Raw genomic sequence first — 12,815 nt, forward strand, 5'->3', positions numbered from 1 at the left:
CTACCCATCATGAAGCCCACTAGCTTGTACGGCAGCACGCAGGACGTGATGAAGGTGATCCACAGGCCGATGTACAGCTTCTGGGTGATCTCTGGCTGCACCCACATGAACAGACTGGAGCACAGGAAGCGCGCACACGCGCGCGCACACACACACACACACACACACACACACACACACACACACACACACACACACACACACACACACACACACACACACACACACACACACACACACACACACACACACACACACACACACACACACACACACACACACACACACACAGTTACATTTCAATTCAAAGGAGCTTTATTGTCACGGGGAACATGGGGAAAGTATGTTCTGTACAGTTGGAGGGGGTACAGCATTGTGTGAGCTATGTCACATTGCGTTGTTAATACATGTTTATTTTTATTTTTATATATATTAAATTATAAGCAATATATTTAATTATAATCAATGTTCGTTAGCACACACCCACACATTCATTAGAGTAAAAGGAAACATTGACTCACTTCTTGATTTTCTCAAGGACATTGGACATCTTCCCAAACAGGTTCTGGTCGAAGGAAGAGTAAAAAAAAAACATGTTTGAAACGTAGTGAAGAGTTAAGCTCGCCAGTCGCCAACGACGTTCAATGACTCAAAATCTCCCAAGTGTTCACGGCCCACCCATCTGACCATGTAATCTCCACACGTCTTCTCAATAAAAACCACGGTGTGCTAAGGACTTGTATAGGCATCTTTAGGTCCTTTTTAATGATATAAAACGGGATCTATTTTTAAACAAATCTGGGGCAGTGGTGCAATATCAAGTGAGGCAATAAAAATATGACTGTAAATGAAATGTCATGTCGTATCAGAGTGGCATAGACTGGAATACTCGCCGATACCAATACCAGCATTTCAGGCAGTATTGGCAGCTTACTGATATTGGTACAACTCTTAACACCCCAATCGCCCAGGACGAAGTTCACCGTTCTTTCTATTAGTAACACCCAGCGCCCAGGACGAAGTTTTATCCAAAAGACGAAGTTTATTGATATGAAAACCGATCGCATCGCTCCACAGCCTATGAGCACCTGTTGCGCAATACTCGATGTTGCGTAACAGTGGGACGTCATCGAAAATGTTCCCCCCCTGTTTAGCCGACGAGAACGGAAATCTTAAAACGTTAATAACTCGCGATCTAAATCATCCCGTCCAATTCTAAGAAAATATCATGTGTTAGACGGCCCCCCGCTGTCCAGTCGCTAGTCGCGGTAGATTTACCTCCCATTGTTGTCGATCGGCTCTAGAGTGTTTTGGCTACATTTAGCTGCTACATCCACATCCGGGATAACATCCGGTCCGTCGGTAAAAGTGCTCCGCTGCTATAAATCGCTTGCGCGCTATGATTTAATGGATTAAATAACCCTGGGCAATCGGAGTGTTAACTGTCTGTCCTCAAAAGGAAGATGGCCAGACTGAGAAAAAACAAAAGCAAAAAAAAATGCTGAATGAGCCTCTCAGTCTGGATTCCAGGCTAGTGAACAGAGCATTTACAAGACTAAACGTCAGTTAACGTCACCATCCATACGCTCACAGCTCACCTGGGCCTTCTGCGCTACATCAAGTACCAACTGAAACTTCTCCGAAACCGTCAGGTCTTCTTTGGGTGGCTCCTGTCAAACAGAATCATGTAGTTATTGGACGTACAGTAGTAAAGGAGACCATACCTCCAACCACTGCAGATGCATTAGTTACATTGTATTAGGATATTTCACTTCCAAACATGTTTGGGGTCATTTTAATGATGTACTCTGGCTTTTGTGTCCAACTCGAGTAGAATTATTAATGTTTGTCCATGACAAAAAAAAAAGATATGATGTGGAGACAATAAAGACTATTATTATCATTATTATTAAAGGTGGTAACAGTCCATTTGCTCAGTAAAATATTTCGGGGGCATATTTAGAATGTTTGCAGGCTTGAGTATGTTGAATCTAGTTTGCATTAATGAGGATTTAGTTGACACAATGAAATAAAATGGCGATAGTATTCCGTGTGGGGCAGACGGCCTGTCACAGCCAGATTTGGGAGAGCAGCGCAGCTTTGTTTGCGAGGAAAGCGGTAAAATGAGACGTTCGTGGTTGTTTTCGTCTCAGATTTAGTCCGACGGAGCGTCACAGTATAACTCTATGGGGACACAAAAGCGACACAAAAGTAGGACCCGGAAGTATCTCAGGAGGGGGCGCTCACGTCACAGCTAAAATACTGAATACAAACCCATTGTAACTTCAAACTCCATTTGAACCATGTTAGAGAAAAAAAAAAGAACACAGTCCCAGCCCTCACGCATTACAAGGACATGAGGTGCCAGAACCAAGGACAGGTGTTTTCAATAAATCCATCGTGGTTAAAATGGAGTTTGAAATTTGTATAGATATTAATATGAAATCTAAATACTGAATCAAGAAACTTAAAAACAGTCTGGGGTGAAACACAAAAGTCAGAGTTAAATCATCACCCAAACATGTTTGAAAGTGAAATATCCCTTAAAAGGAGTAGTTCACCTAAACAATTCTTTATTTTCTATCAACCCCATGAAGCCTTGAATTCATGGAGATTCTTTTTTGGTTTTGTAACTTTTGTCACATTCCTGAGCCAATAATTTGATGGAGACTCGAGTGTCTTTGAGACCCGACTCCGCCGATCATCAAATTATTGGCTTAGGAATGCGATAGAAAAAAAAGTCATTTTGACTCCCTTAATATATATATATATATATTGGTATTGTATTTTATATTATTTTAATCGTTGATTATTCACCTTTACAACGAGGTATAGATTGTAAGGATCGGGTGTTCGTGGAATGAGCAACACAGCTAAACATGTGGGTAGCGCCTCCGAATGAGCAACAACACAGCTAAACATGTGGGTAGCGCCTCCAAAAAATGTGTTTGGTATTCATCATCGCTTTGAGTTGCTTAGTGGATTGGATGATTGCACTCTTACACAGTAATACAAAAAAAGAAAAAAACAGAGGTAGGCCATTTTTACACCCAGTGTTAGGGAACTCAGTATAGCGGATGGAAGATCCAAAAGCACCTGCAACAGCTTGGCACCATGCTGGTCACCAAACCTAGCCACATTTTGCTGTGGGATGGCATCCCATTCCTCAACCATGTTTTGTTGCAAGTCATCCAACGTGGTTCTGTTAGTCACTCTAGCACATACAGCACGTCCAAACTGATCCCAGGCGCTATCCACACGCTTAGCTTGTTTTGCTCATTCCACAAACACCCAATCGAATCCTTACAATCTATGCCTTGTTGTAAAGATGACTAATCAACGATTAAAATGATATAACATACAATACCACTTGGTATTATTAAAGTGGAGAAATAATGGACCGAAGTTAAGTTTCCAAACTTTTGTTGCTGAGTTTATATATATTCTATCATACAGATTGGTTAAAATAACATTTTATGAATTGAAAGACTGCAGCTACAGTAGAAGTAGTGCTCTCACCATAGGCTCTGAGACTTCAGGCACTATACTCCACTGAATCCTCCAGCCTCTGAAAAGCACCAGAAGGAAGAAAACAATGTCATAATGTTAGTTAGGACTTCACACTGACTGCTTACTGTAGAGATCACTGTTTACCAAACAGTGGGTCTCGGGACCAATTGTTATGGGTCACGAGTCACGACTCGAGTACAAATCCCATTTCTTTTACCTACATTTAAAAATATATACTGTATATATTTCAAAAGATAAAAAAAAAAAAAACTATATATATATATTTTTTTTGTTTTTGTTTTGTTGTTAAAACAAACAGACAAAACAAATTCCACAAATAAAAAAATATATAATTAGATCGAACGGTCGAGATTGTGGATTTCACAATATCACGCCAGACTTCCCGGTCCTTCATTGCCATCCCCAGTTCCTGCTTACTGATGCCTGTGTCCCTAGCGATGACATCAGGGAACGACAGTTTTCTACCTCTGGTCTGCTTTGAGGCAGGACTCCAGAGAAGAAGAGAAGATATAACCTCATTGTCAGCTCTGTAGCAGTGGCCGGCAAACTGTGTTCTTCTGACTAGTGAAGAAACACGGGGAAGGTTGCCGTATATTAGATTAGTCGACGGGTGGCTCTTCCAAGACAGATTTTGCGCTCTCATTAGAAGGCAGGTGTAAGTGCCATCCAACCGTTTCTCTAGTTTAAGGTAAGGTAAGGTAAGGTAGTATAAGGTAAAGTGAGTGTGATCGAAATGGATCAGAATAAATTGTATGCGTCACATCCAAACTGGTATGAGGTAAAGTGAGAGTGATTGACATGGATCAGAATAAATAATAATAATAATAATAATATGTGTCACCTTGATATAAGGTAATACAGTGTATATGTGTCACCTTGCTATGAGGTAATACAGTGTATGTGTCACCTTGCTATGAGGTAATACAGTGTATATGTGTCACCTTGCTATGAGGTAATACAGTGTGTGTGTCACCTTGCTATGAGGTAATACAGTGCATGTGTGTCACCTCGCTATGAGGTAATACAGTGTATATGTGTCACCTTGCTATGAGGTAATAACGTGTATACAGTATGTGTCACCTTGCTATGAGGTAATTCAAGGAGAGCCTCAGGATGGCGAGGAACAGGAACATGGGGATGGCCCAGCCATGCCAGGCGGCGTACATGTAGATCTGTGGAAAACACAGACAGAGAGAGAGAGAGAGAGAGGCGAGCCTCCGACCCCGTTTACGTTGATCAACTGAATTAAACATTTTACACAGTGTCGAAGAAGCACTATAGCAATACCACAATAGCAGCTTCTGATAAATGCTGATGGTGTGATGCTGATGTTGTCGCTGTCGGGCAGAAACCCTGTCTTTTTCTTTTGTAACTAACAGTGTCACACAAAAGTATAAACAATAGCAGATCTACAAGCTTAAAATGTGCTGTGATTCGAGATGAAGACACGTTTTGAGCTTGTAGATCTGCTATTAAAAAAAAAATTGATTCAGTTTTTGGACATATTGGGTTTCCACTCAGCAGCAACAATGCACATACAACGTTCATTGTACATATGCTGATCTATTTTTATTATCTCATTTGCGTGTGTGTGTGTGTGTGTGTTTGTGTGTGTGTGCGTGCGCATGTGTCTGCCTGTTCTGTGTGTCAGTAATCCTGTGTTAATGTCGGGCACTGACGGGCAGTCTTTACATCAAACCATCTCCTTCTATGAACATTTCCCCGTAGTGTTTGTGACTGAGCTAACAAGCAGGAGTCACTACAGTGAATAATGGATGCCGAGATGAACGAGTATTCATGCTCTCAGGGAGCAGGAGAGGATGCTTCTATAAATAGAGAGAGCAAGGGGAGATGGGAGGAGAGGCACAGATTACTGTGATCTAAACGACACAGTTACACCGTATGGCCACAAGAGGGCACACTGAGTGCTGGGAAAACAACAAGTTTGCTTTTAGTAAAAGTACCAACAATATAGACTTTTCTTAATAAATCAGTGCCTTTAGGTCTGTGTTTTACAAATATTGAACTAATGAAAAGTAATAAAGAGGGCTTCTGACTAAACCTCCTAACTCGACTGGATCGTCAAACTTTGGAGATAGCTGTTTTTTCCAAGTCAGATGGGGGAAAAAAAATTCTTTGCATTAATGGTCAAAAAAGTAAAAGTAAGCCATTTTTTCACCCAGTGTCAATTATCTAATGTAATCCTGGGGGCTACACTTCCTCTGCCAACCTGGGGAGGGCAGCGGACTGACTTCATGCTTCCTACTATGCATGAGGAGTCCATGCTGCTTCTTTTCACCTGACAGCCAGGGGGAGGTAGTTTAGACCAGGATTACTGCATGTTTTTTGTGAGGGTTCCTACTAGGGGACACGGGGAGAACATGCAAACTCCACACAGAAAGGCCCTTTCGCCAACCCCGCCTCGGGTATGGGCACTGATGACGCGGAGGAGAGAATATGCCCCCAGCACCCACAGCGTCCCCAGCTGTGGAATCGAACCCAGGACCTTCTAGCTGTGAGGCGACAGCACTACCGACTGTGCCACCTGCCCCCTATATTTTAACACTTCATCATTGGCTATTCAAAAATAACAGGGTATACAAGCACACAGCATGTCACTTCGTGCACTGCAAGCTCGTACATCTGCTATCTTTGAACATTTACATTTGTTTTACATAAAATTAAAGCACTAAGAACAAAATAAGTACCTAAAAATTGCAATACGTTTCCAACCGACAGACGAGTAGACAACAATGTAGAATATATCCTCCTCTTGGGAGTAACAGGGATAATAGGCTGTGTATATGAGCGTGCTTGCACGCATGCCTGAGTGCATAAGTGGGTGTGAGTGAGTGTGGTGCCTGTGTGTGTGTGTTACAAAAGAAAATCCTGAAAAGTAACAGTTTCGGACATACCAGGTTTCCACCCGACAGAGACTTTAAGTGGGTGGGTGTGTGAGAGAGAGAGTGAGTGTAGTAGTGCTTGTTGTGTGGGTGTGCTGTTTTGTTTGTGTTTATTTGATGTCATGAGCCTATTCCCGCTGCAACTCAAACACGTCAGTTTGTCCCTGGCGGGCCTCCAGCTGTGCGTGCGGCACGTTGACAGATAGCTGGCGTACGTCAGTGGAAAATAGCTCTTAAAGACAACGTTTTCCATGAGGTCTGAGGCTTTCCACAAGCCTTGTGGAGATTTCCGGAAGGTCTTAGTAATTATTAGAGCCCGGACCGGATGCCACACATTTGTTTGGGGGTCCGATGCCGATGGATTAATGATGATTTTCTTTTTCTTTTTTAGATTAATTTAAACTACACGTCATTGGATCTGATTATTGATAATGTCCTTCTGATGCATGAGGGGGTTTTGTTTTTGCATTTATTTATTTTTAGTTTTTTCATTTTCCCCACAAAAATATAAAAACATGAATGAAAGAGTAATATAAAAAACACAGCCCCCTGACACGTTAGAAGGACAACATCCATCAGCAGAACAAAGGACGTGTAATAGCAAATATCTAAATACTGAATCAAGCAGTGTTGTTTTTGGCAGCATATTTTGATTTTAGTTTTAGTCATAGTCTCTTGAATAGTTTATTTAGTTTTAGTCACATTTTAGTCACCTGGAATGTTTTAGTGTTAAGTCTAGTTTTAGTCGACTAAATATCATAAGATCATAAATATCATAAATCTACAGGTGATTTAGTCGACTAAAATTTATTTTGGCGGGCCTTGATGCCGCCATAATGACCGTTTTTACATTTGCTGAAAATAGCAGATCTATAAGCTCACAAGCTTGTAGATCTGCTATTTTCAGCATGCAACCAAGTGTAAAATGACTTATACTGGATCTCTTGTCCACTAGTCCCTTCCTAACATTTTAGTCTAGTTTTTATTTGTTGACGGAATTGTCAATATATTTAGTCTTAGTCATCATAGCGTAGTTTTTATTTAGTCAAAGGACATTTTTCGTCTTAGCTTTAGTCGATGAAATCAACACTGGAATCAAGCATATTAAAAACTGTCCAGGGTGTTCACAAAAAGTCTGAGTAGACGTTAAAATGCCCACACGTGTGGGGCACAGATATCCCTTTAAACAGTGGTTTATCTCCTGAACTGTGGTGAAACGTTGTGCGTTTCACTGTTTACACAACGTGAGCTCCCCCAAATTCCATGAAAACATCTCCATGCTTGTTTTACTTACATACTGTATCTGGTGTTGTGCAACTGAATGACTGAATAGGTGAGTCAGTGTGTGTGTGTGTGTGTGTGTGTGCGCGCGCTCGTGCACACACAACCCTAAAGGGTTGTTTGGACAGTGGTCCAAACAACTGTAGTATAATTCGAGAAATAAATGTGTTTACAATTATCCTGGTTTTATGGTTTAAAAATATTTTTTAGAAATAATCTTTTTTGGGAAAAGATGCAGGTTGGGGTTATGGTTAGGATTAGACATAGAGGTTTAGAAGTTATTTATGCCTTTTTTATACTTGCGTGTCAGTGTCACACAAAGGGAAATAGCAGAGCTTGTATTTTTCGGCTACTTTTCAGCTAGGATTTTGATGTCTTCACAAGTATAGTAAAACAAAGGTGTGTGTGTGTGTGTGTGTGTGTGTGTGTGTGTGTGTGTGTGTGTTTGTGTTTGTGATGCACAATATTGAAAGACTGGATACTATTTTCCAGTGGGGATTACCTTAAACCTGTTATGCAAGGTAATCAATGGGGAGCAGGTCATTATTGAGAAGTCAAATAAACCCTTTAAATACCCCTGAAGGGCTTTATTTCTCCCACAATGATTATGCCGCTTATTACACGGCTACTAAATAAAGCAATACATTTTATTATTTTATGCCAGGTGCGTCCACGCAGTGCAACGTGATCGGCTTCCAGATCGACACTTACCAACACAACTTACAGACACTTACCGAAAAAAACAACGGTAAGTGTCGACTATTACAGAATCAATATTCTATATTTCTCACCTCAGATATTTTCAAAACATTCTTGAGTGTATCGTTTACTTGTAATTGACGTATGGTTTACATGGCTGACACGGTTGGATACAGCAAAAACAAAATATCAAACAACGCAGATTGATATGAGCCAGGTCCTCATATCAAGTCTTTGATTAGAGAGCGGCCTGTTGTTAAGTTCCGCAGTCATTATTTGAAAAGAATATACAGACTGCTGAATTCAGTGATTAACCAAATCATTCAACAAAGCCGTGTGATACGTTGGTTCTAAAGTCCGGGAACCCCACGGGTCCTTGGAAGGTTCCAGGGGGTCCCCAGCGGGTCCTTGGGGGGTTCCAGGGGGTCCCCAGCGGAAGTAGTTCATGTACTGTAGCATCACAATCATTTTTATCATCTTTTACATGAATCTTCTTACATCAATCTGTCCCTGCCTGGCACAAATAATTTTCAGATAGGGGTTCTATCAATTTTAGAGATTTGATTATATAACTGTGATTGTGGGTGCAGATGCATAAATACAAAAATAAAAAACCTGTGCTTGACTTATTAGTCTTATGGAACACCACTACATTCAGGCAGAGCCTTTGTTGGTAGTACATGACGGTCTATGAGCGACCCTGGAAGGCAGTTATACCTTAACGGGTGGCCTGTTGAGGCGTATGTGCCTTCTGGGGTCGCGGACAAAAGGTCGCTATGTGCCTTTTCAGGAGTGAGACGGTTGGAGCCTTTTGAAAAAAGCTTCCCTAGAATCTGCAGCATTCAACCATCACAAAACACTTTTTTCAGCTTCACATTAAAAAAAAAATCACACCCGTGTGAACTGAGTGGTGGAAATTCTATCTATCTCTCTCTCTCTCTCTCTCTCTCTCTATCTCTCTCATTAGCAGGCAACAGTGCAGCTCTCTCTCTCTCTCTCCATTTCTGGCACAACAGCGCCACTTTTGGTACTCATTGGTACTGGTCACAAACACACAAACATAGTTGAACACGGACATTGCTGTTCGTTGGAGTGGTTGCACCACTCAAAAATGTTGTTGCTGTTTTATCCTTTGGTCTACACCAAGTCTGTTTGGCAAAAATAGATGATTTACTGTACAAACTTGTAGATTGGCTATTTTTGACGAGTCTTCCCACCAGAATATGGAAGCTGGGGTTCAAGTGTTTCTGGACATATTGGCCGATACTGATGAACGATTACTACTGTATCTCTAGTGTGTGTGTGTGTGTGTGTGTGTGTGTGTGTGTGTGTGTGTGTGTGTGTGCGTGTGTACTCACGATGAAGGCGATGGCAGACGTGTACACCGAGTGCCAGCTGGATAAGGCAGAGAGGTTCCTCATGAAGTTGGTGACGGGTTTGGCACCGCGCTCTGCAACCAGGACAAAAGGACCGAGCGTCACGGTGATGACATTCAAGAAAAGTCAACAACTCATGTATGCATGCATGCATAATAATAATAATAATAAAGCTTTATTTCTATAGCACCTTTCAAAACAACGTTACAAAGTGCTTTACAAAAGGAAACAGCAAAAGTAAACAGCACACAGCAGGAAAAACACAGAAACAATGCAAAGCAAATAATAATAATACAAGGCAGAGTAAACAATCAATAGAACACAATCAGGAGAAATCAGAATTAAAAGCTAGTCTATAAAAATGAGTTTTAAGTAGAGATTTAAAATGTGGAACTGTGGACCCTGATTTCCAGGGGCAGAGCGTTCCATAGGGTGGGGGCCCTAAATGAAAAGGCCATGCGACCGGTCGAGTTCAGGGGCCCCTTTGGTAGGGCTAGGAGTGCTTTATTAGAGGATCTCAGACTGCGGGCTGGTACGTATGGGGGCAGTAGGTCTGAGATATAGGGTGGCGCAAGACCTAGGCTGGCTTTGAATGTGGTGAGTAAATTTTTTAAATTGATTCGAAATTCAACTGGCAGCCAGTGCAGGGAAGCTAAAATGGGTGTGATGTGATCATACTTTCTTGAACCGGTTAAGAGACGGGCAGCGGCATTTTGTACTAATTGGAGACTGTGGGTAGATTTCTTTGAGAGGCAGGTGTAGAGAGAGTTACAGTAGTCTAGGCGGGAGAAGATGAAGGCATGAATTACTTTAGTCAGGTCGGAGGTGGTGAGGAATGGTTTGATTTTAGAAATATTTCTGAGGTGGTGGAATGAAGATTGGACGACCTTCTTTATGTGTAGTTGGAGGTTGAGGTCTGGGTCAAAGATGACACCTAGGTTTCTGACAGTGGGTTTGAGATTCGGTTGTAGTGGTCCAAGGTTATTTTCGATGTGGGCTCTGGCAAGGGGGGGACCAAACACGAGGACTTCTGATTTGTTATCGTTGAGCTGAAGGAAGTTATTGAACATCCAGTTTTTTATATGCATGGGGTCAAGGGTTCCCAAACTTCTCAGGCCCGTCCCCCGAAAATAATCAAATTGGAAATGGGGACGCCTCCCCTAGCTCACAGTGAATTGAGCGGATTTTGATGTAAATATCTTCAAAATAAAACACCATAAAAGGCAAATAAGTATTACTTTCTACTCAGTAACAGCTAATCAAGTTATGGATTTAATTTGGTTAAAAACAACAGGGTCACACAGTTTCTTGATGTTTCATTTCATCTATACAACAGTAACATGCATATCCCCCCCAGCAGTTTCCAATTTCTCTCATTTGCCCCCCTCTATTACCAGTTACCAATTACAGTCTACACTGAATATCTTGCAGAATATAGCCGATCTGCAAGCTCCCAACGATGCATTGTTGAGCTTGTTATTATGACATGCCCAGAATGTAGGGCTACTAGGGTTAAGTGCTTAAGCCATTTAGACCTGAGGACGATTCTACAAATGCCTTCTAAATCCTGACAGATTTCTGAAAAACCTATGTTTCTATGACAGTGGTTCTCAAACTAGGATAAAAAAAGGACCCATAGAATTATATGTATTTGGCCACCATCTGAAAATATGTAGTTCCAGGGAACCCCCAGAAGCAAAGATTTGAGTTAAAAACGTTTGCCACATTTTCACGAGTTTTCAAAAATAGCAGACCTACAAGTTCATAGCGCGGCACTCGGTGCCGCGCTATGAGCTTGTAGATCTGCTATTTTTCAACAGCTAAAGCATAACATAATGCTTAAAACACCAAAAGGGGTTCCCGTACTGAATGGGTTAAAGCAGATATGCATGTAAGTGATCACTACTTACTGAGTCGTCTCATGTTTTCCGTCAACCTGAAAAGAGAGAGAGATAGAGAGAACAGTTAGATTTTCAGAGCACGTTATCGGCTATATTAAGAAGACCAAACCATTATATACTGTAAAGCTAAATGGATGGAGGGATTCTATTTCAGAGAATTCAAATCCACCGTCTTGGAACTTCCGTTCCAAGACGTGGAAAACAAATGCTATTGGGTGGAAGGGGAGCGAGGGTGAGGGTTTAAAATGACCTTTTTGTGTATCTCTCATTTTGAAAGTGGCTCTCAAGTCAAAAAAGTGTGGGCACCCCTGCCATTGAGAATGCATTGGGCATTGGACATGTCCACCGTAAGATGAACCTAAATAGGTTTGAATGGGGTTTCTAGGTGTAAGTATGTAGGACTAGTAGCATGCCAAAGTTCGTGCTATTGCCATTGAGAATGCATTGGGCGTTTAAGTTAAATAACTCCGAAACTACAAATCATTTCAAAGTAAAAAGTTCCAGCATGTGTCTCCACAGTAAGCTGAATTATAAAAAGTGTGAATGGAGTTTCTAGGTGAAAGTGCTTTTTTGACGTGCCATTATCTGCCATTGAGCCCCATTGTGAATTTCTCAAATTTGAAAGCACTATATTTCTAAAACTATGAAACATTTCAAAGATTTATTTTCAGGCAAACATGTCCACCGTAAGATGAACCTAAATAGGTTTGAATGGGGTTTCTAGGTGTAAGTATGTAGGACTAGTAGCATGCCAAAGTTTGTGCTATTGCCATTGAGAATGCATTGGGCGTTTAAGTTAAATACGGGAGGGGGGGGGGGGGGACATATTTTGACAGCAGAAACTGCCTGTCATAATTTCTCCCTATTCCAAAGCCCCCCCAGGTACATTATATATTTAAACTATTTTCAGCAATGGTACACTTATTTTTTCAGTGGGTAGATCTTGTTGAGCTGGTCATTTTGAAAGTAGATCTCACGTCATAAATGTGTGGGCACCCCTGATGTAGGACTAGTAGCATGCCAAAGTTTGTGCTATTGCCATTGAGAATGCATTGGGCGTTTAAGTTAAATAACTCAGAAACTACAAATCATTTCAAAGTAAAAAGTTCCAGCATTTGTCTCCA

General features: G+C 41.3%; 1 protein-coding gene across 1 annotated transcript in view; it reads right to left on the reverse strand.

The window, feature by feature from the left end:
- LOC306923809 (GRAM domain-containing protein 4-like) overlaps positions 1-12,815 on the reverse strand; it is a 128,971-nt gene that overhangs the window by 19,872 nt on the left and 96,284 nt on the right. Inside the window, exons 7-13 of the mRNA XM_079502123.1 lie at positions 11,701-11,726; positions 9,773-9,864; positions 4,612-4,703; positions 3,520-3,568; positions 1,599-1,670; positions 522-565; positions 5-114 (exon numbers count right to left, since the gene is read on the reverse strand). Coding sequence (XP_079358249.1) covers positions 5-114; positions 522-565; positions 1,599-1,670; positions 3,520-3,568; positions 4,612-4,703; positions 9,773-9,864; positions 11,701-11,726 — 485 coding nt within the window. The remainder of the gene's footprint in view (positions 1-4; positions 115-521; positions 566-1,598; positions 1,671-3,519; positions 3,569-4,611; positions 4,704-9,772; positions 9,865-11,700; positions 11,727-12,815) is intronic.

This window comes from Electrona antarctica (genome assembly GCF_951216825.1).
Source record: "Electrona antarctica genome assembly, chromosome: 5".
NCBI classification, from domain to species: Eukaryota; Metazoa; Chordata; class Actinopteri; order Myctophiformes; family Myctophidae; genus Electrona; species Electrona antarctica.